The sequence below is a fragment of the Pomacea canaliculata genome, linkage group LG2 (genome assembly GCF_003073045.1).
Source record: "Pomacea canaliculata isolate SZHN2017 linkage group LG2, ASM307304v1, whole genome shotgun sequence".
In the NCBI taxonomy this organism is placed as follows: Eukaryota; Metazoa; Mollusca; class Gastropoda; order Architaenioglossa; family Ampullariidae; genus Pomacea; species Pomacea canaliculata.
In genome coordinates, this window is record NC_037591.1 from 9,842,259 (window position 1) to 9,865,785 (window position 23,527).

The window sequence follows — 23,527 nt, forward strand, 5'->3', positions numbered from 1 at the left end:
CCCCCCCCCTTTTTTTTTTTTTTTTTTTTTTTTTTTTTGAGAGCGAGCTTGCCATATGGTCTAAGGGAAGTAAATGCACTTCACATTAAGTCGGATGAATAGGCTCCCTTTACCTGCTTCGCAGGATTGCGCTTACATAGAGCGGAGTAACACGAGGAACAGATCGAAGAAAACACGCAGGGAGGGAGATAGAAACGCAAAATAAATAAACAGATATGTAAATCCGAAAAAACAAAGACAGATGCATGAAGTCTGTTGTTAAATTATATATTTATAATAAGGGAATAGGTCGCGCCCTTCAGTGAAAAAACAAAACCTACCACCTGCAATACAAAAAAAAAAAAAAAATCCTAGAAATTCTTTTTAAACTTATAAAATGCTTATTGCTAAATATTCAATCTAAAATGATATCACACAGCTAGGTAAAGAAATTTACACATGTAATTTATTACTGAGCCGTACTTCAAACGATTGCTATATATATATTTTAAAAAAAAAAACTACAACAAAAAATCACACACCCGAAACGCTCTCCTTTGAGAAAGAAAATATCTGAAAATTAGATATGTAAAGAGAAACTCATTGTTCACGTAAAAATATTTTTCATGATTAATTTCCTCCAGTGTTCTTGTTAGAAATAAGCTTGAAAGCGCTACAGAATGTAGACATTTCGAAAAAGTCTGTTTGCAATATGTAGACCAGGCGCAGAGATGGTTTGCGGTTTGTAAGCGACATGGTGTTAAGAGAAAATATCATTCTAGTTAGTCATCTGTACATCTATTTGTTACTTATTTATCTATAAAATATTAACATGATAACAGATTTAGGATCAGTCATCCCTTCTCCAGTGAGAATTAACGTGATGTAAGGCTTACATCATACCAGTGAGGATTGTCGTGGTCTGATTTACAAGCACGCACTCGGCTTGAAATGAATCCCAAAGATGTTTTATTCTTCACAGTCCAATTTAATTATGGGATACCGCATCTGCAGTGTACCTTCGAAATTTGATAAATTTTGACAGTTTCTGTACCTAGAAAATAACAAATAGGAAATTAAAAATTGTCTGAGATTATCAAAAAAAAAAAAAAAAATTGTTGGACTGGCCACTGTATCCAATATGAATAGGAAGCTTTGCTAGATCGGAAAGAATATCTCTGTGGCATAGGAACCAGTGGAGCAGGAGAGGCAGCCACCCACTCAGAATACTGAGAGGGCAAAAATATCTCCTCGCCCCTATTGACCCAATGCTTGAGACGTGATTCTTCACGAAGTACAAACAAGATAAAGGAGACGAGAGAGAAGAAAGACAAATCTTTATTTACGAGGCTAACACAATAAGCAAAAATCGTGATTCTTTACATCTAGCCCTCCATCCAAAGAAAGAAAAAATAAATACTACTTTACTAAAAAACAATCATTAATAAAAAAAACCACGAAGGGTTTGTTTACTTTTTTGGCACACCGGCTTTCAAACAGTGAATGTGATTATAAAGTTTACCATGTAAATAATCAGTAATTTCTTGTAATGTGATAACCAGGTAATTATTCAATGTGATGTTACCACCGTGTATATCACCCTCTCCCTGTTTCCGTATTATGGGAGTGCAAATATCGTTCACTTTCAGCAAGTTTTAACACCCCACCCCGCCCAGTCCCCAAGCATCTTCCTGCGACAATGAAAAGCTTCACGCACTATAAATACTGAAGTCTCAATTTGATGGATGGAAAATATAAATTAACTGTTAAATGCGTTATAATCGCTGGACTTTGTTGTTATTTCTTGTCTAGGGCGCTGTACAGTTTGATTTGTGTGGAGGCTGAGACGAAGGTGAAGGTCAGCACAGCAACGTACTTTGACCTTCACCCAGTCCAGAGGTCGATCGGTCCGAGAGTTGGCGAGTGCATCGAGTTTCGTCGAAGACGTCAGCCGCAAGAGGTGACGCCCACACTGAGCTTTATAAAGCTGCGGAAGCCCAATAGACTCGGATAGTCTATTCAGATGAAGTTACTTCAGTGCCGACGTCGGGACAAGTCGCTTTACTGCAGTCGGTGGATTCACAATCTCATCTGGCCTAAACCTTGGGCTCTGCACTCTAGGGAAAAACGAGAACTGAATAGTTGAGAAAGATAACTATTCTTTTGTTTGGTATGTCACTGTAAGCCCGAAGTAACTACGCTGAAACTGTTTGCGTAAATAATTGAGGAAAGGTCATGAGGCTTCTTTGCTAGTTTACACATTTATATTGGTTGTTGCTGTATTGATTTTCCTTCTTATTGATAATTACAGTAGACAGGGCGGCGTAGGTGGATTGACTTGTCTGTGTGGTGTGGGACCGAGCACGCAAATGTCAATCACAAAATACATTAGTGTAACAAAAACACAAAGTCCAAATTTTAATCTTCCACCATCAGATAAACATCTTTACATCTCACTGTTTTCAGATGTCTGCATTTTCCCCTCTCTTCAGTAGACAGGACAGTAAATAACTAGACTCTGTAAATGTCTGCAAAAACACGTGGGTTACAAAAAAATCTGCACCAGCGTCCCGTTCATGTCCCGTAGGTAGGAGAGTACACTGCGGTGAAGAGTGCAACATCTCGCACGCCACCATGACCTTTGTCCCTGAATAAGTCTCCCTCCAGGCTGGCGTCCACCCGAACACGGTCACGTGATCGCTGGTCGGTCTAAAGGCAAATTGCTAAGGATAACATCTTTAGAGTGAGGATCTTTATCTGAGGGCAACCATCGCATGATGCATTTTTTTTCTCCAGCCATGTATTTCTGACACGAGTAATGTACTACAAAATACAACACGAAATACTTCACAAGAAAATAAACTGTTTATATAATTACTGTCCATAATGCTATAGTATCTCACATAAAATTAAACAAAACAGATTTTGAGCCAAAACTAAAATAAAAATAACCGACTGGATTAAAAAAATCTGCACTGCAACATGTTATTGGAAGATACTTTTGAAAGCTGAACACAGTAGACGAAGCTGCAATGTTTTTAAACAAATCGTTTGATACTTTTTCTAGGGAGAAACAACAGTCATAATACAAACTTCCATTTTCGCCTGCTAATGTCTAAGAAAACACAGGGACTACCGAGCAAAGGCCTACAGAGATAGAGAGTGAGAAAAAGTTTGTCAACATAGGTCTATTTACTCCGTTAAGAAAATAAAAAAATACATAATAAATAACGGTCAACCCGCAGAGAAAACTAACGGAGCCGCTACACATATAAATAAAATGAGGGACGAGCAGTTTTGACACAGAATGGAAACAACAGTCTAGATAGTGACTATCCTCAGTCAAACATCAACATGTCATCACAGTCACATATCATGTGTGACGGACTCTACAGTGCATAGAGCACAAGTGAGGCTGAAAGGCAAACATCAACTGATGTATAATGACTACGCAAGATAGTTCAACGAAACCTGTGACAGACAGACACAGACAGCCACAGACAGACAAACAAAAGTAAAGAAAGGTAAAGAGTTCAAAAGAGATCGAATATCGTTAGTCACTAGAAGAACGATTTCGACTAATTAGTTTGAGAGGCTCACGACTGCAAAATTTACAGATCACTAAAATTTTCACAAAAGGTAATACATTTTTCTACAACGATACACGCATTAGTACAAGTTTAAAAATTTTAATACAGTAACAGCTAATATTTCTGAGATTCTACACGGAAATAAATTCAAACACAAATCATTGCATGAGCAAATATCCTTCTAACCAGTCCCTAAATGAGATGCAATGAATGGCGAATGAAGTGATAACTATGATTCCAGACACTTTTATATCGTACCAACTAATATTTTTGATATGATTTACAATAACTGAAAGTGAAATTCTTGAATGAAGATGTCATTACGATGAAGTCAGCCATATCACCTGGAGTAATCTCTGATGTTTGTGACACGCATGCGCTGAAGGAGATCGAAATAAAAACTTTTAACTGATGATCGTGATAAGGAACTGCTCTAAACACAATATTCTAAATGATGTAAACACCTTTTGGGACATACGTTCACAATCCAAATATTTACATACGAAACACAATCAGTATACCTCGCTGTCATAATTTTACAATTTAAAATGTACTGTAAAAGAGATCCTATTAAAATAGGAAAATATGTGGTGATTGGATGGCGCTGCTTTGCACGCTATCCTCGACTGGACCACATCTGTTTTTTTTTCCTATGCGAAATAAGCCGACAACATATTAACAAAACCATAATCGTAAAAAAAGCAACAGCCAAAAATAAGTGAAGACAACAGTATCAAAACCTCGCTAATAAATGAGTAAATCAAACTGACACCATCTTTCACTCAATGCCATCTACATCATGTCTTTAAAAATGGTTTTCTCGGGATGCTGGTGACAATGACGAAGAACACAAACTTTAATTCGAGATAAACATCCTCTTACTGCTAATCTATGTATATAAATGTGAAGCTATTGAAGATAACGATTTCTGACGTTGATGATGACGATGACGATGACGATGATGGGGACATGCCGGCTAACTCGTGACCCAAACACACAACTGTGTCGCTTGACGAGGTTATGAAAAGGTGATTCACCTTCCTTTGTAACCTCTAATAGCTACAGTCCGTCCATGGCTGTCAAAACACAGTGAGAACTGCACTACACACATAGTATTTCATGTTTTATCACTAATTAATATCACATTAACCATTCACTTTGAACCACCAAGCTTGAGTTGGTCGCCCATGTAACAAAACTGTAATTCTGTTCGAAATAACAATTATTTTAACTGCGCCATTCCTTTTAATGTTCAACTGTCCTGAAACGGATTTTTTTTGTGTATATACTTGAATAACTCTGTCAACTAAAGCTTTGGTACACTGGAGAAACTGTCGGAACTGATGAGTGACTGGATGCGAATGACCAAAATATGTATGCATGTACACATTTATCTAATACACCTAGGTATGAATGCAGTCTATGTACATGAAAATATATAATTTTTTTTCTTGTATTAAAATTTACCCCGACATTTACCCCGACCCTTGGCGCTGTTTTCCCTTGGTGTGCCCACGCGCTGTTTCTAGGGGCGCTGTCAGGGAGGTGCGTCCGCTTCCTTCAGCTTGCTGAATATTTGTTACTTGGGTTTGCTTTTCATTGTGTTTGTTAACCTGTCCGTTGTTAAGCTCTGCTGCTGTTTGTGGATGGAATGCGAGGCATTAAGCGGCTAGTAGTAAGTCTCCCGCTCCACGAAGCCTCCAGGGTTTCGACGTAGTATAAGCTTCCGGCACTCGTCGTACACAAAGATGGCCAGGCTGAAGGGTATGGCCGTGAACCACCACGAGGCTCTGAAGTCAGGCAAACCATTGATTAACTGTTATTATGTGCAAAGGAGTTTACTATTAAGCATTTGTTCAAAGGCAGACAAATAGACACAAATAAATTTCTGATGTACGAAGTCATCTGGAGTAAGGTTATATTGTGAAAGGTGAGAGAACGGGCAAGACAGCAACTAAGGCTACATCACGAAAAAGCATCAGGTCCTGCAATAAGGTGCCACGTCCCTGATACTAGCTGTGTGACTAGCCCGCCTTTTAAATCTTCATCTTCACTTTTCTGTATTTTATCTGTATTTGTTAATAACCAGGTATGTTAAATGAAGAGTTTATTTCGGATATCTTCTCTCTCTCTCACACACACTCACTTCTTCATACTGAAATGTATATGTATTTGAGAGAGTTTTCCGCTAAGAGCTGTACCTCAGTGGCTGCATACGAAGACCCTTGTCCAGTCCTGGACAGTAGCACATAAATGCGGCCAACGCCGTCTCAAAGAACAGGCCAAAGGTCAGGCGATGATTTCTGCAACAAAAGTACACGAGTACACATGCTCCACTTTCTACACCGCAGCATGCAGATTGTAATTTACATATTTGGTAGGGGAGACTGGGTAGTACGAGTGAAAACACCGGTTACTCAGGTACCGTTGGAAGCAGCAAGACTGTAGACCCACCAAGTTGACATGAATACAACTGTACCCATTGTACATTACAAGGGTAAAACATTATCAATACGGACAGAAGCCACCGAAGTTTCTGAAGTTTTTTAAACTTACAGAATCAGAACTAAAATCTAGATAACTATGGGGTGGGTTCAGGGTGGGTTATAAGAAGTGAATGATTAACCAGACACAGATTGAAAACTCATGAGCTTATCTAAAGACCTCTTGGGTCTACTCGCCTTTATCACCCTGTTTTTCGTCCCAGCCATTGCCGACTCAGGGAGCCATAAATAGCCCCTTAGCTGTTGGTGGGAAGTACCACACAGATTGCCACAGACCCCGTAATAAATTAGTTTGGATGTATGGAAAACTTTGATTCGAAATGTACAGATTATTTGTACAAAATGCGCACAATATCTACAAGTCTTTGTCTAACTAGCTTCCCCTCCAATAAAACTAGATTATTTATTCTTCCAGCCCTAATACCACCATACACTGGGCTGGAACTGTCCCGCTTTCTAGCTCTGTCTGTGGGTGTTTGTCTCCCTTTGGTTGTTAGTTCTGTCGGTAGATTATCTGCCACTATTTCCTCCTCCACCCCATGATGACCGATCGATCACTTAGCTCTCCGCCTTTCTCTTCAATTTTATTTGTTTTTCTTCCCTCCACTCCTTTGCATGCCCAGTCCATTTATCTTTCCTTTTCATCACTTTTTCCTCTCATCTCTCTGGCAGTGAAAGTCTGCAGCTGTGTCAAGACTACACCGATGTTCCCATACATTGACAGGCTTGCACCTTCGATTTTATTCCCTCACTGTCTATTCTGATTTCCATAATCCACTCTCCTTAATATTTTTACCACCTTCTCTCTCTTTCTCCTCTACCTCCTTCATAACTACCAACATGAGGACCGATGAACCATGTTACTGAAAAGCACCTATAGTAGTAAAGTAAGTAGTAGACAAACTTTTTCCCTTTATAAGCATACATAAGACATTTAAAAGACACGCTTGAGCAAGCACGACCACTGCTGCAGAATACATTAGGAATGAGAAATGTTCAGTCGATGTCCTCACTTCATCCCTTGCTGGAAGAGTGACAGTCGTCGAGTCTTGCAGATGATGAGGTCGGCCCACTGCACGATGACGATGGAGACGAAGAAGGCGGTGTGACATGTATACTCCAGCTTCTTCCTCTGAGAATAAGTCTGAAATACAAACAGACGCTAAATGTTTAGTGTCTCGCGGGTTTCTTAGTGTTTCACATGCAAACCTTTGTGTGATGAACGCAGGATGCTTAGTGTCCAGTATGAAGCCTGTTAAGCGTAACTAATAAAGAATATTTTGTTTCAGGTATGAAGAATACTTAGCGCAACATACATAGTATGCTATTTGTTCTAAATCTGTTGGCTACTTACTATAGGACTAAACAGGATAATTTGTGCAATGTGAATGAGAGAGATAGAGACCACTACACGGCAAGCCATGGAAATTTGCTGCAGGAGTTGTTACCCCTCTTGCAGACTTACTGATATGAGATCCACCCACCCGCCATCTTGGCTGTGCCTTCTGTGCTTACTGATACAAGATCCTCCCACCCACCATCTTGGCTGTGCCTTCTGTGCTTACCCACTCCTGTCCGTAGGAGTCCGGCAGATCGTTGATGCCCCGAGAATCCCAGGCCTTGCGCAGCCCGAAGAGGCGGTCGTAGAAGAATCCGCTCTCGCCCATGATGACAAAGTAGGTGAAGAACCCAGCCGACGCCTGGATCATCCCGATCTGACCATAGGCCATGGAGATGAGCCTGCCACACACAGTGGAGCAATTAATGATGTAAACACATCCATGTACAACCCTGATGTCTGAGATGTTAACTTCTGTCTGTGCATGACGATGCTGCCCTCGAGAACGAAAGGGATATATTTTAACCCAGGCTTGGGGGGAACATTATCTTAAGATGAGCTTTCCCCAATCTTTAGAAAAGATTGTACTCTGCTAAGATCTTTAATTAAGATGAGAGAAGAAGGAAGAAAAGGTGTTCGTGCCTTTCGTTGACCAGCTTGTCCTTGTAGGGGTTGCGCGGTTGTCGCTTCATGATGTCGTTCTCTGCCTGTTCGTAGGCGAGGGAGATAGCAGGCACCATGTCGGTTCCCAGGTCGATGCACAGGATGGTGATGACCCCAAGCGGCAAGGGGATGTCAGCCAGGATGAACATCAAGAACGGCGAGATCTCCGGGATGTTGGAGGTCAAGGTGTAGGCGATGGATTTCTTTAGGTTGTCAAAGATCAAACGACCTGCAACATCGACAATGTCACGTGACTAAAGGTCACACACACACACAGACACTGCAATGTCACACGCTCCAGCCACAGTATTCAGTCTGTCATGTCTGCCTAACACTTCACCTCGAGTCTTTTTCAATAGGAAACCTCTCTTCTTGCCTTCTGCTCTTCTAACATCAATCATGTAAAACGTTTTTAGTAGTCACGAATAATTAGAAAGTCTTAACCGAGGTGAAAAAGCGATTTCTTACCTTCCTCAACGCCTGTTACTATGGAAGCGAAGTTGTCGTCCAGTAGAATCATATCCGCCGCCTGCTTGCTGACATCACTTCCTGCGATGCCCATGGCCACACCTGTGTCAGAAAAATATCATTGTGGTTACAATGCGCCTGCTGTTTGGTGTGTTTTTCTTCCAGTCTGGGGAGAGGGACTAGAGGAAGCAATCGCAAAATTAATTAATATTGACAAATCATCGCGGCTTTTTCTGCTACTTCACAGCACAAGACTTGCATGAAAGCAGTTTTTTTCTAATGAAAGGATTTAGCTTTATCGCTTCACACACGCGGAGTCGCAATGCCGAGGGGGAAAAAAAGAAGAGGCTGGGAGGAAAAACGGGAGTTTGGATTTCTCTAGTGAATTATCGGGCAAATGATTAATTCAGAGATACTAAATCATCAAGAGTTAACCTCCCAGTGAGAGGATTTTGTTCGTGGTTATTTCCATGATATTGATCCAACTTGTGCGACTGAGGAAAAGGACAAGAGATACAGGAGAGAGAACGAGGGCGAAAGACAAACAGACAGTCAGACACACAGGTATGGACTAGACATGGGACAAGTTAGTACCACAACACAGATGCGGATGTTGTTCGTCAACTAGCTTGACTGAGAGATGAGACAACAGGGAGATAGGGGAACGACAGACGCACAGCTAGCCACCCATAGGACTACCCGACAGACCACCCCAGCAGCTGACCGATATCCGCTTTCTTCAAGGCGGGCGAGTCGTTGACCCCATCGCCGGTGACTGCCACAATCTGACCCTGGCGCTGACAGCCCTCGACGATGATGAGCTTCTGCTGAGGGGAGGTTCGCGCAAACACGATCTCCGAATGGTTCGTCAGGATCTCGTCGATCTGCGCCGGTGTCATGTCACGCAGGTCACCGCCGTGGATCACTGCCGCCTCAGCCTCCCTGCAACAGGTGAGAAACTCAACGCCTGTGACAGGTGACAGAAAATAACTCCTGCGACAGTTGTAAAAGTCAAATACAGGATCAAAGGGGTTTTAGGGCTAAAATAGAAAATAAGACTCAATGAACTTCCTTAAAAATTCAGAAGCTTGTAAGGGGTAGGGTAAGAATGATGTGTGCTGACCTTGGGTCAACTTCCTGAACCGGTATGCCCCTCTCTGCAGCGATGTCCTCCACAGTGCGACTGCCCTCCGAGATGATGCCCACACCACGGGCGATGGCCTTTGCTGTGATTGGATGGTCACCTGTCACCATGATCACCTGAAAAAAGCAGGACAATATGCGTGAAAGGAAATCGATAGTTATGAGGGGATTCGTCACGAGTTTGTCTTGACTGGACTGTGGAAAAAAGAACATGTTGCACTGTAAATCAGGCCTAAGGACCTCAGCTGTAATTCTGGAAGCCATAAAAAGCTTGAGAGGGAGACTTAATTATACAGCGCCAGCAAGGGACTGAACACAGCTTCCTTCCTGTCGAAGAAACTATATTTTAACATGTGAGGAACTACAGGAAGCACAATCACATCCTTAGAACACACGCGACTGCTTATGGCGGCAAAGCAAAACTGTGTTTCCTTATGTGGAGAAAAAACTTAGGGATGAATAAAGCAGGGCAGTGTAAATATGACAGTCCCAATCTGCCATAGCTCAAATTGAGGACACAAAGGAAAGATAGAATAAAAGTGCAAGTAAAAGCACAAAGACTGAATGCAATGTAAACATCAGGACCTAAAACTTCTCCTTGCATGTCCATAACCAAAGGCTTCTCTTGATCGATAGTCAGCCCATTATTTTATGTTAGTTTAGTTTTTTGTCTCAGTCGGCGTCTACTACCCTCCGAGGGAACCTGAAAGACGATCTTAGAGACCAAGATGCGCTGGGTCACGTGGGCAGCGCGCGCCACCTCCCTGATGCTGAGGGGTTCCTGGTAGCTCAGCAGGTGGTGCGTACATATTGGTCGTGTCTGAATTTCCTTCTGAATTACTTACTTACTTCTGTATTACTTTTCCTTACTGTATTACTGTATTACAGGGTTTATTTCTCGCATCAGTGGAATAGAAGAGGAAGTGTGACAGAATTGCAGAGTCTGAACCTGCCAGCAAATCAGATCGTGTTGTTCCACCAAATTCTGTTCAGCATGGAACATGCAATCTGGGGTAGACTTGCCATCTTTAGAAAGATGTTCACCTTCTGAAGCTGATCGCATTTTGTGTAAATCTGTTGTCGTTAGTGTCAACAATGACTTTGCTTTTATCAGTCAGTGGTGGTTCAATAGGTATTCATGGTCTGTTAGTTTGATAATCTATTTAAGCAGTTTCGTGCTCACAACGCCACTCTGCTAATTGCAAAGTTTGTGCTATTGGAGATGGAGTTCACTGTGTTTTTATTTGGAATTACTTTCAAAAAAAAAAACGAAAACAGAAAAATCCTGAACTTAATTAAATTATTCTAATGCAGTTAAACAGTCTCTTCAGCTCTATAAGAATCATGCACTGAGAAAACTTAGGAAGTATATACAAATTTTTGCGATAGCTTTGTATTGTGATAGCAATGTAACCGATTTATGTCATCTTCATGCTGTAGTAATATTATTTAACATTACTGCCACCCTTATTTTTAGTATCTTTTATGCTTTCCTGTTATTGGACAACAATGTCCTATAATTATTTATCCCAGCTCTGTATAAGGAAAACATGTGCGTGAATAATGTGTATAATGTCAATGTCAAGGGAGTGAATAAATACAAATATATTTGTAATGCTTTGCAGTTCAATTTGTTACTGCCTTCCTTTAAAATATTGTCATCAGTCACAAGACTGTACATTAAAGAAGAAGAGACAGGTAGGCAGGTGACAGGTGAGGTACCTTGATGCCTGCACTGCGACATTTGCCGACGGCGTCCGGCACAGCAGCGCGCGGCGGGTCGATCATGGACATGAGGCCGACAAAGCGAAGGCCGGACAGCGGGAAGTTGGGGATATCCGCATCAAAATCGAACCCAGGAGGAAACTGCTCCGAGGGCAAGAAGTAGTCACAGAATCCTGAACACACGAAGTTGTGTTTTAGCGGCTTACGACTTACTGAGTGCTAGACAAATAGGACAGTCTTAATCAAACTGGTATTGCTGAAAGTGTGTTTATGTTTGTCAAATCTGTCATGTCATGTCAACATTCTTCTATTTCAACCTCCACCTCGGCAAGGAAAATGTTTGAGGTTGTTGTCCTTCCTTCTAACGCACTCCCCCCCCACACACACACACGTCCTTCATCTCTTGACTTTCTCTGCGATTACTGCTCATAGGACTGATGCATTGCCCTCCCACCTCACCTGATAACCCTAATCCTAACCCTAATGCGATCAACGTCCTCACCTAGTCAAACAAACCTTACGCACCCGTTTCAAGCCCTCGTCTGTTTCAAGGACTAGTATTCTAATCTTGTCTACCCAAGACAGTCTTACTAACCGGCACCTCCCCCTTTATATCAACAATCTAGTCTCACGCACCTGTACCCTACCTTCAACTACCCGAGTCAGTTTCATCTACCCACACCCTCTCTGTCATTGTCCAAGCTGGTCTCATGCAGCCTATCCCACCCTCACCTAAGACCCGCTCGCCGAGGCCACCCAGCTCCAGGTAGGCGGTGTTGAAGGCCTCGCGGAACTCCTCATCGATGGACTGCTCCTTGCCGTGCAGCAAGACCGTCGTGCAGCGGTCCATGATCCGCTCAGGGGCACCCTTCATCACCAGCAGATACCTGGGATCGTTGGGGTCCTCGGTCTCATGAATCGACACCTGTTAGGGGCAGATGGAATGCCACGATTAGAGACCTGAAATCAATCAATGTTTGATTTTTTAACGTGTTTTAAGTTTAACTCTTTTCTTTTTATTTTAAAGAACTTTCCTTTTCTAGCCCGAAAAGTGCGCGCATCCAGGGCTACTTCATAAATTGGGTTAGAGATTGGTTAGGATTAAAGTTAACTTTCGGGTTAGAGTAGATTTTTGTGCAGAGGAAACCGAGAGATGCTCTTTTTGTAATAGCACCACACAGGGATGCAATGACAGATGGTCTGCCCATATGTCCAGAAAAGTACCCGGCGTGCGTGGCATGTGGGCAGGCAGTTCTCATGGTATTATACCGCTGGTAACCAGAAGGCAATGCCAGAGGACCAGGCCACAAATTGTATCAATGATGCCACAAACTGCCGACAACCTCTTGGTGTGTGGACAGAAAAATTACAGGGGGTCACCAACGGGCACTGTTATTCCACCACCCAAGCCTCTCTTTCATTTCCCAACCGCCGACCTGATGTAAATTGTCTCCATCACGATCCACCTCATTAATGCAGCTTTGGAGACACGGCGACCGGCGTCTATGCAAAAACTTTCCACAAAATGCGCAGTTTGTACTTTTAAATTTCCTTCAATTTGGCTATAAATCAGGCGATTTTTACCTTAATGGAGAAAATCTTTTTTTAAAGTTTCGTGGTCAACCATATTCGCCCACGCACGATACACTGAAGCTGACATTTATTCATCGAGACAAGAACAACCATCTCTTGCTGCAAGTTCTGTGATGTCTCACCTGATATTTGCTGGTGGAGTTAAAGGGAATCTCGCAGATTTTTTTATTTCGGCGCCTGAATTCAGTGACATTCCCGATGGACAGCTCCACACACTTGAGTAGCGCAGACTCGGAGGCATCGCCATTGCACTCTCTGCGGACACAGACCAAGAACAGTTACAATGACACTTAATCAAAGGTAAAAAAAATATTTCTTGCGATTTAAATTTTCCTTTAGGTTCGTTTTGTGTGAAGTTACTGGCAGTAGAGAAAAAAATATGAGGGCTTAGCTAAAATATGGAGAAAGTTTTATAAACTGATTCGCTAGTAGGGAAGGAAGGAAAGAAGAAAGAAAGAGTTCATTTGGCTTAAAGAAAGAGCAGATAAGGGGATACCGAAATGTCAGAAAAGATTAGCCGGAACACTAGGGCTGTGAAAAATCCCACACCCAGATCCCTGAGCCACCCAGCGCCACGCCTTATCACCGTCACATCTTGCCGGCCGGAAAACTTGCATTGACCGTTAAACGAACTGTAGGCGTTGCCATGGATACTTGCAGCTGAAATAATCGTCTAGAACCATAAACTAATGTGTGCGCGCGCACACACACACATATACTAAGATTGAGGATAGAGATTTGAGGCAGACAGAAACGTCTGATCACAAATAATTAAAATGTCTATCTCCCTTGAAGGTCTTCAGCTCGAGTGCGGCTTCCAGGACGAGGGTAAGAGCAAAGATTAAAGGGAACCAGCGTGCAAAGGGTTAACGATGGACACCACATCTACAGGAGCTCTGGAAGTTGGCAAGAAAGATGCGAAGGGGGAAACGTGCTCCCTACCCAGCAGCCTTCAAACCATTAGACCTAAGGGTCGGACCTAATCTCCACACTTGCCTGATCAAAATCTTCCGCAAAATGCCTTCACTGACTTTTCAGCCAAACGAGGAGAAAGAAAATCGAAGCAGATGAAGATAGGTAGGAGTCAGGATTTATGCACACGAGGAAGCAAGATATATATACACACATACACATACAAAGAGAGACAGACAGACAGACAGACAGACAGACAGACAGACAGACAGACAGACAGACAGAGACAGAGACACCGATGATGGGTTAATCACTTAGCGCGAGCTCTGGAGGACGTAGAAGACGTTGGACCCCATCTGTTACACTGTCTCTGCTGCTGTATGCGAACCTTCACAGTCATGGTATATCAGGACTGTCAGAGATAGCCTTCCTATTCTTTTTCTTTAAATCGCAGGTTGAAGATCGTTCACTGCTTGTGCCGATCAGAAAACTGTTTGGAAACCTATGGTGCGCAGACTGTCCTGTGTCCCCGTCCTTCTGCGCAACGGTGAATGCGGATCCACAGCTGATATGCAAATGTGCAGCCAGCTAAGACATGGCTATGTATCAGTCTTTTATAACCAGGGAATTCTCCCTGTCGATGTATTGTGTGCGCGATGGTGATAGGCGACCAGTTCAACCTTAACGGTAATTCCAGCTTTGAACCTTTATAGCCGCTCATAAACATTTTGTTGATTCATAGTGCTTTGGTGTTGAACCAACATCTGACTATGAATTTCCATCCTGGTTTTACCAAAGAAAACAAAGTACGGCACGTGCGATTTCGCAACCAAGGGGAGTGGGGAAGTGGGGGAGTGGGGAAGTGGGGGAGTGGGGAAGTGGGCTCCATGTTTCTGACCCCGTAGTTCGCACTTGGCTAAAGGCCGAGCACTGCACCGTGCGAGTGGTCGAGCTTTGCTCTGGTTATCGAGTAATTTTAAACTTTAAAAATGTCCACCGAAGCGAAACAGTGTGAGAGAAGTAAGGAGACAGGGATCTGACAATTTCAGTACAGACATATGCAGGAGAACAAGTGAGTGGACTCAAACAGACATCCATACATAGACAAGAAAACAAGAGATCGAGTAGGCGTGCCCTAAATGCCCAGCACGGCTCAGAAATAGTTAAAAATTAAAGCTTGATATCGCTATTGTTTTCATATAATTTATTGTGCCGTTGCTTGAAACTTAAAAAAAATCACGTGACACAGAATCTGTTGCCATGGAAACGATCCATGAAACCCTAAACATTTTTAAAGCTTGTAACCTTATTCCTGTGTCCTGTCTTGAGAAGGCGTGTTGTAGTGTACTCAGTCTCTACTGTGCTCTTGTCCTTTAGGAACAAGCCTATTGACTCTCTGTTGTCTACTCTGTCTAAGGACAGGTCTACACAATCTGTCTTGTTCTGATTATACGTCTAAGGAAAAGCCTACTCTATTTCCTTTGTTTTCTTGTCATCGTCAGTCTGAACGAGAGCAGCAGACAAGAGAATAGAACAGAGATTGAGTAGAGTTGACAGTGAACAGTGCTCACCGTTTGAGTATCGGTATATTTTGCTGTCCTTCCTTGAACTCAGCTCTGTTGCACAGCATGGCCACCCGTGCCAGAGCTGTCCACGTGGGGTCGTTGCGACCGTACGATGCATCTGTTGAAACAAAACCGAAAAAAACCCTTTCACTTTTTCCTGTCGCCTAAAGTCGTATTTTAGAAAGTAAATAAGCAGTAATTGACAGTGAGTGAAGTGTTAGAGCCAGATTGTTGTTTATTTTATAAGCACTCACACGGTTTGAAATGCATCCCATGGACATGCACGCGCTGGCAAACACACACACAAACATCCGCCTCCACTCTCACAACCTTCGAAGGTTTCTTTGCCAGGAGAGAAACTCCACAACCTCAGAATATATTCCCAGCGGTTACAGGCAAAACAATAAAGTATGAAAATATCCCAGAAGAAGACTTAACAAAAGAAGGGAGAAACCAAGAACAATAAACTATTCTGTCTATTAACGAAGACAAAGCTTGAAATTAGATAGTGACTGGCGTGTTGTTATTTCCCCTGAGGCCTCGCACGCGCCTGCCTCTGGAAGCGCTGCCTGCTGGGTAAGCAAATTGCCAGAGAATGATGGAAGCACGCGCCAGTGGCTAGTGCCCGGATGTTTCCTGCACAGGGTCGTACACAAAGAACTGCGGTCGTTTGCCAAGTCCGACAGGTTGACACAGATTGTTGGCTTCCAGTGCAATGCCGAGAACTACAGACCATGAAGTTTTAGCTTCCCTGTTTCAAGAATGAGCAATTATTATTATTTTTTACTGCCGAGGAGAATTGTCAAAATCAATACTGATTACAGGAAAGCCAGAGACACAAAATCCAGAATACCCAGTCCAGAAGGGTGAGAGAGGAAGGGGGTGGAAGGGATGCAAGTTTTAGAGGAAGAGGAGGACGGAAAATGGAGCGGATGACTTAATCAAGGAACTAACGAGATAGGGTGTTAAAAAATAACGACATATTAACATACAAAACCCTTTTGATCATGAACGCATGACCAATGATCAGGGATCGTCTGAACAATCGATCGCAACTAAATGAGACGACCCAGATCACGCTCAGGTGCACCAGACAGGAACACACCACGTGACAGCCTGATGAGCCAATCGGAACAAAAAAGATTCCTCTCCAGAGGGTTTTTTTTTAGGCTAAAATGACCTTTGGCTGCTGAGTGATTAGCCTGGCGTCATCAAATAAACACTAAATATTCTGCAACCGACATAATGATCTTTAGTGCTTCGCTAAGTAGTCTCTTAGCTAATGAACTTGCTTATGCTTGCTAACGGCTAGAACTAGCATGAGCTTATCTGGTCGGTACACTGTGTAAAACCATCATCTGAGAGTAAATCTGGTATAAAGGCTTAAAAATAATAGTCTGGTGAGACATGAAACCAGGAGCGAGTCTGGTGTGACGAACGCCCACCCTACCCTCCTCACACCTCACTTTAACCGTCAGTCGTACTCACGTGACTGGTCCTCATGCGTGTCGGCTTCTAGGATGCGGCCATCGAACCACATGTGTGCCACTGTCATACGGTTTTGGGTCAGGGTGCCAGTCTTGTCTGAGCAGATGGTTGATGTGGACCCCAGTGTCTCCACAGACTCGAGGTTCTTTACCAGACAGTTCTTGCGGGCCATGCGTTTGGCGGTGAGCGTGAGGCACACCTATGGTGGACAGGTAGACACAACCAGCTCTTTCATAATCAATAACATATGAACAGATTAAAAACAAATGAAAGGAGAGAGTAGATGAAAAGATTAATAGAATCCTCTTTCGAATAATAGGCTGCCTAGCGTGTTGGTTATCACTCCCTCAGTTTTACAATCAATACAAAGCAAACATTTTTTCTTCTTTTAGGTTCTCTTTTGTCGTCCTGGTGATCTGTCGTTCTGTTTTCTTGTGTATATAACATTTAACTCTTGAAAATTCTCTTACAATTTGAGTGCCCTTTAAACACAAAAGCGAACATTCTCGATCGGTCAATTCACTCGTCTGACATCAGCTGGTCAGGTGACCGGACTGTACAACGGATGCATTGGAGAGAGCCGCCCGCTACTATTGACAACAGCAAATTCATCATCTGCAGCTATTAACGGAGACAGCCCAGAGACCGGTTGTATATAATGTTGAGAGATGGCCAGGCTGTGTATAACGAAGGACAAAGCTAGCTGGCCGCACACCGGACGTCTGTACCCATGATGAACGAGACACCAGTGACACGTCCTCAGCCTCAGGGGAGGTTCCGTTCATGCGCACAGATGCAGGATGCGAACTGTCGGCACTGACTTGCTGAAAGTGGTATGAGCTTACGAGTTCTGTCAGACCCCTGTCTGACTCCCTGTAGTCATTACTTACTACGCCCACGTTTCATAAACTCAATTTCGAGAGTGCGTGACGGGGTGGAAAAACACCCCAATTTCCCTGCTACCTTCCAAGACAAATGATTGATGACCATTATTAAAAATAAATTATTCAAGCAAGTCGATGTAGATATATATGCTGAATATGTAAAACACACACACAGAAATATTTGAAACACACATCCACAAAGAGTAAAAAATTATTTGCGCGTGCATACATACATACATAAAAAAATATCTGAGTTAAATATAGAGAGAAAGATTTACTCACAAACACAGAAACGTTATAAATGGTAATGGCGGCCTACCGTAACTGTGGCCAGAAGTCCTTCCGGTACGTTGGCAACGATGATTCCAATAAGAAAGATGACAGCATCGAGCCAGAAGTATCCAAGGATGAAGGCGATGATAAAGAAGGAAACTCCCAGAAAGACGGCCACGCCCGTGATGATGTGAATAAAATGGCGGATCTCTTTGGCGATCGGCGTCTCGCCCACTTCGAGGCCAGAGGCGAGGTTGGCGATTCTGCCCATGACAGTGTCATCACCAGTCCTGATCACCAGTCCGCGACATGTCCCTGTGGTTGTGGGCAGCCAACATGAGACACGATTAGAGTGCGGAACCATGTGTAGATGATACAAAACTAGATGATACGATATTACACGATGCCAGTCCGATACTGGGGAGGATGATAAAACCTGTACGATACTATTCTAGAATTCGATACAATATGATACAAAGCGTTACATAACAACTTTATACAACTCAACACAAAACTTTAAGGTACATGGGCTTTCGGCTTGACAATAGTATGGTAAAAATGCAAACATAATCATCCTTAAAAAATAAAAAATATTCGGCAAGACGTATTTTGTTGTTCTTCCTCCGTGGAAAGTAAATTAACAATAAATCTCTTCCTCTTACTGGTGTCTGGCAAAAACAGAAGCAGATGACATGAGTCGTAAAGACTGTCATTGCCTTAACTCTGCCGAATACATAGTGACCAGGGGGTTGTTATTGTAACTAGGGGGTTACATGAGTACAACACCAGCATTTCGATAAATGTGCGCCATTGATATGTTATATAAGTAATGAAAGCTCGTGTAAATGTTCCTCTCTACATTAGCTGTTCAAATTGAAAACAGGAAATGTCCTTTGGACAGCTGTGTTTTATTGCACGCGCAGCAATCAACTTCGTTTCGTTTGACTGGGAAATGAAAATGAACAAAACGGGGAACTAATGGATCAATTATTGTAATCAGAGACATTACATAACACACACACACATACACACAAACACACAGAGGCACACACACACTCTCTCTTCTCTTCCATCTCTCCAGCAAAGCAGACTTGAGATAAGCTTATGTGCCATTATTTTCATTGTTCTACTGCTCGCACTGAACTTGTTGAGGTTTTTGTGAGTCGATCATCTGTCAAACAATTCAAATTACAGAAGCACCGCCAACATTTGCGGCACCAGAGAGATAGAGATTGCCCTCTAACCTTTGCGCCGTCGGTAGCATGGTGTTGGATATAATAATCAGTTTATTGTGAGGGCAGTGCCAGTCGTCTCTCCCTTCATACCTTTGATACATCGAGTAGACAGGTATCCATTCGACAGATTGGTTAACGGGAGAGTGGTAGAGGAAGGATTTGCTGTGCCACGTGGGTATTGAACTGACATACCTCTGGGCTTGGATAGTTTTATTTGAGATGATATGTGAACTGATAACATGCTGAAGTTAAGCGAGGTCTGGCCTGTCACAGCTATCCGGCAGACCTAGCTCAACTATAGCAACTCGATGCTAAGCTCGAGGGTTTATTTCCCAGTCTAGTGACACTTGGCTGCGAAGTCTTGAAAATAAACAAGTGTTAAGTCGCCGGGCTCGAGTGGCAAGTGAACTGTCCACACTAGACTTATCGACTTGCCCTTGAGACCTGCGACTGATCATCTAACACTAAATGCGCAAATCTTTCGGACAAAACATCCAAACATGTTCTCAAAATGTTTGACATTTCCTTCACAGTGTTCAAAACCGGGTGGGATGTTCCATCAACACTATCAACGATAAGCCGCTACTGATAGTGCGGAGTCCATCTCCTCCCCCAACCCTCCCTTATCGCCATCACGTGAGATGAAGGCCCAACACAAGTGACATCGGAAACAGAGCATATTCTTTAAGCAGGCTCGTGCAATTACGAGTGTTGCACGTGCCTGGTTGAGGGGACGATGGGATATTCCGGACTACAGATGATTGAACTGCAAGTCTGCCTTATCGACCGACAGGGGTGGGGGATGTTTGTCGTGTCTTGAGCGTGTCAGGCTCGCTGCCATAAATTTGGGCCCGAGAGCGGGTCATCTCCATCGACTGCAGGGCTTGGGTGCTTTAAAAAGGAAGCTTTGGAGACGAGTGCGCATGTCTCTAAGACGATGCCCAATCTAATCGCATTTGTGTACAAATCTGAATGCCAAAGTTCAGTCCAGCTCCAGCGGCGTCCATCCCCAGTCTTCGTTCGATGCCGCTGTAGGTGCTTTTAACATGTCGGCCATCTTGCTTCTATTCTAGTTCCATGTGAACACGACATTTTTCATTTCAGCACGACTCTTCCCTGCTTTTTCAATCTCAGATTCACGCCTTACATAACAGGATAAAATTGTATCCATCTGATTTCCATCCACTAAAACCATTTACTGTGCGACCAGCACTATAAAATATACCGAGGAGACTTCACACCGGCATTTTCGAAAAAGAGATGACATATCCTTTCGTGCTTTTTTGAACAGGTGTTGTATTTCTCGCTAAATTTTTAATTTAGGTTTCCGTCCATCAGGCTGCAGCTCCCAGAGGAGTCGTCGTGTTTCCTCGATATGCACATAGCCTTCAAAACTCATTACAAGTTTTTCACCACCTCCATTTACTGCACAATCTCATTAATGACTTCCTTTTTTGCAACAGTGAATTAGGGGAAAAAAACAACCAAAAATAAAAATAAAGAGCTCGTCCTTGACACCTGCTGTCCGATGTCTCACCTTCCACGGCGTTGGTGGAGAAGAAGGCCAGGTTGCGGGTCTCCAGCGGGTTGTCGTTCGTGAACTCCGCGGTGCGGGACTGAGGTTCTGATTCGCCAGTCAGTGAAGAGTTATCCACCTGGATAAAGCAAACATACATCAACTGGAGTCCACGGGCTAAGAATGCGAACAAATTTGACTGACAACCTCACACTATAAATGATAGCTCGTCCACACCTCCATCGTGATCACAGAAAAAGCGTTCATCCAATGGCATTCACAAACTATTCGCAATCACAGGTAAACGAACAGGTGTAGGAAAATATTTCCAAGCTTTACACGTGTGCATTTTATCCCAAGCTCATCAATGTTAAGCAAATTTCGTTTCCAGACTAACACGTCCATAAATTCAGTTTAGTGTGCCTTCCGAAGCACAGTATTGAAAACGCACGAGGCAACTGGAAAAAAGAAAACATAAAAAAAAAAAACAGCCAAGTGATCACTAAACTAAATTAACTCCTTTTTAAGGTTGCAAAAGTTCATCAAGACGAAATGACACATGCTTCTTCTCTCCAGGAAGTTTTCGCCTGTCAGTTCCATTTTTCCTGGAGAGACATTTTTTTCCAAGAACAAAGGCAGCACCAATAATCTCCAGTTCAGGAGAAAATGGCGGCGAACGACTGTCATTAAAGCTCTTCCCCAGACATCACTAATTCCATCCCCGTCACCGGCCATCAGGCAGACAATGGATTTTCTCCACTTTCGAGAAAAATACTAGATACTAAATAAATAATTCACGTACAGCCACATCATTAACACATTTCTTAATCATTGTAATTGATGTACATGTAAATGTAAGTGAATGTAATGAAACATGCTGAGGCACTAATGGTCATTAATTTGACAGAGAATTCGATAGTTTACCAGCAAACAAACATAAAAAGAAGTAAATATAACAGTGAAGTCATGATGAGAAAGTTTCACAAGCATTGTTCTCAAGCTGAACAGAAGAGAAACATCGTTTTGATCATTAAAATAAAAGAATGGGATTGGAGAGATTTTGACTACAATGGTAATAAAAATTTAAAGTGATGAGGAAAAGATAGCACTGCGATGATTTGCTGACAGAGTAACTCACCTTGAAGCCGTGAGCTGAAATGACCCGGATGTCGGCAGGTACCCGGTCTCCAAATTTGCATTCAATGACATCACCAACAACGATCTCCTCTGCTTTCAGTGTTAGCTTCTGGCCACCACGAATGGCGATGGCGAACTGGTAAGTCACAAAATGACACCAATATCAATGATACAGGGAGCACCATAGTGTACAGCTTACATTAGATGAGGAATGTCTTCAAGATGTTTGCAGATAACTAGAAATATACCCAGCAGCAAGCACACCTAGCTGTAGGTAGATGAATGACCGTCTTCGGTGAGGTGGCATTATTTTTAATGGACAACTCAGGTGTATGACGGGGACAACGGGTCCAGTCGCCTAATTTTCGCAAAATTCATTCCCCCCATGCACATCAGAAGTCTGTTAAAAACCATTTACTGAGATATGGCTATAAATTTCAATCGCCATGACGACATCATCTACACACGCTCGTCCGTCAAAGCCCTCGGCTGCCTAATAAATCATAGCCGAGCTCTGTAAGTCCGCAGCTGGGTGATCTGCCCGAGGGAAGGATGGACAGGGTAGCCAGTGCGGCTGAATCGTGACTAGTGACGACAGGAGAATGTAACCCTGTGAAACGGTGGCCATCTTTTTCCCATTTACCCTGTTTCTGCAATCATGTCTTCCTGTCCACATCTACATTTAGCGAGTGCACGGTTTTCTTTCTTTGCTGGAATCGATGATAAACAAAGGCCCTGTAGATCAATACTGGCATCGATGTTCATTTCACTCCTTTCCTCTTCCAAATATCAAGGGTCATACTGCATGCGATGCACAAATAGGTTAATGACCTCAAAATTGCGCAATCCTTACTATCACGAGACTCATTATCATCCGTACGTGTGTATTATGTCCGTTAATTATAACAGTTCCAGCCTCGTTAACTTTCATTAGTCTTTATCACTGTTCCACTTTCGTGGCAATAGTTTTCGTTGCTCGCGCTTTATTTTATATACAGTGTATCATAATAAAGCACTGACCTTTATTAAAACATTTGTTTAATGCCATTGAGACTTCTTCCTTGTAGGATCCGAGCCCCAGTTAATGTCTATTATAGCGATCCCCTATATTTTTGCTATTTCACCACGTTCGTCATTCCCCATCATATTTTCTTTACAAGAAAAAAGAATTGTTCACAATCTTGAGTCATTATGGCCCTAAGTAAAAGCATTACTAGAATTTTTAAATTAATTTAGTCAAAGGTTAGTGTCTAGTTATGCATCTACCTTTGCCGATATAACCACTCTCCTCCAAAAAGGCCAAAAGAAATGCGAATTTAATAAAAATGTAGAAATTAGGTATCAATTCAATGACCATAAAATTTCTTATGTTCAGTCTATTCGCTTTGTTTAACGATTCTAAAGGTCTTTGTGGTTCCATTTACAGAAAACATTTTTTCAAAATCTTGCTTTAAAACCATCAACACCTCTTCTTTGGTGCTCCTCATTTTTATGTAAATAAAAACCGCCTCTC

At 42.7% G+C, this 23,527-nt stretch overlaps 1 protein-coding gene across 4 annotated transcripts in view; it reads right to left on the reverse strand.

The window, feature by feature from the left end:
- Positions 1-2,384: 2,384 nt before the first annotated feature.
- The window catches only part of LOC112556672 (sodium/potassium-transporting ATPase subunit alpha-B-like), a 58,278-nt gene continuing 37,135 nt past the window's right edge, over positions 2,385-23,527 (reverse strand). For all 4 annotated transcript variants that reach the window (XM_025225881.1, XM_025225884.1, XM_025225883.1 and 1 more), the window contains 16 exons: positions 22,016-22,150; positions 20,899-21,016; positions 18,173-18,441; positions 16,970-17,168; positions 15,488-15,599; positions 13,127-13,259; positions 12,144-12,336; positions 11,409-11,584; positions 9,667-9,803; positions 9,268-9,485; positions 8,544-8,645; positions 8,055-8,304; positions 7,639-7,813; positions 7,087-7,217; positions 5,771-5,872; positions 2,385-5,359 (listed from right to left, as the gene is read on the reverse strand). In XM_025225881.1, coding sequence (XP_025081666.1) covers positions 5,239-5,359; positions 5,771-5,872; positions 7,087-7,217; positions 7,639-7,813; positions 8,055-8,304; positions 8,544-8,645; positions 9,268-9,485; positions 9,667-9,803; positions 11,409-11,584; positions 12,144-12,336; positions 13,127-13,259; positions 15,488-15,599; positions 16,970-17,168; positions 18,173-18,441; positions 20,899-21,016; positions 22,016-22,150 — 2,571 coding nt within the window. In that variant the 3' untranslated portion in view covers positions 2,385-5,238. The remainder of the gene's footprint in view (positions 5,360-5,770; positions 5,873-7,086; positions 7,218-7,638; positions 7,814-8,054; positions 8,305-8,543; positions 8,646-9,267; positions 9,486-9,666; positions 9,804-11,408; positions 11,585-12,143; positions 12,337-13,126; positions 13,260-15,487; positions 15,600-16,969; positions 17,169-18,172; positions 18,442-20,898; positions 21,017-22,015; positions 22,151-23,527) is intronic.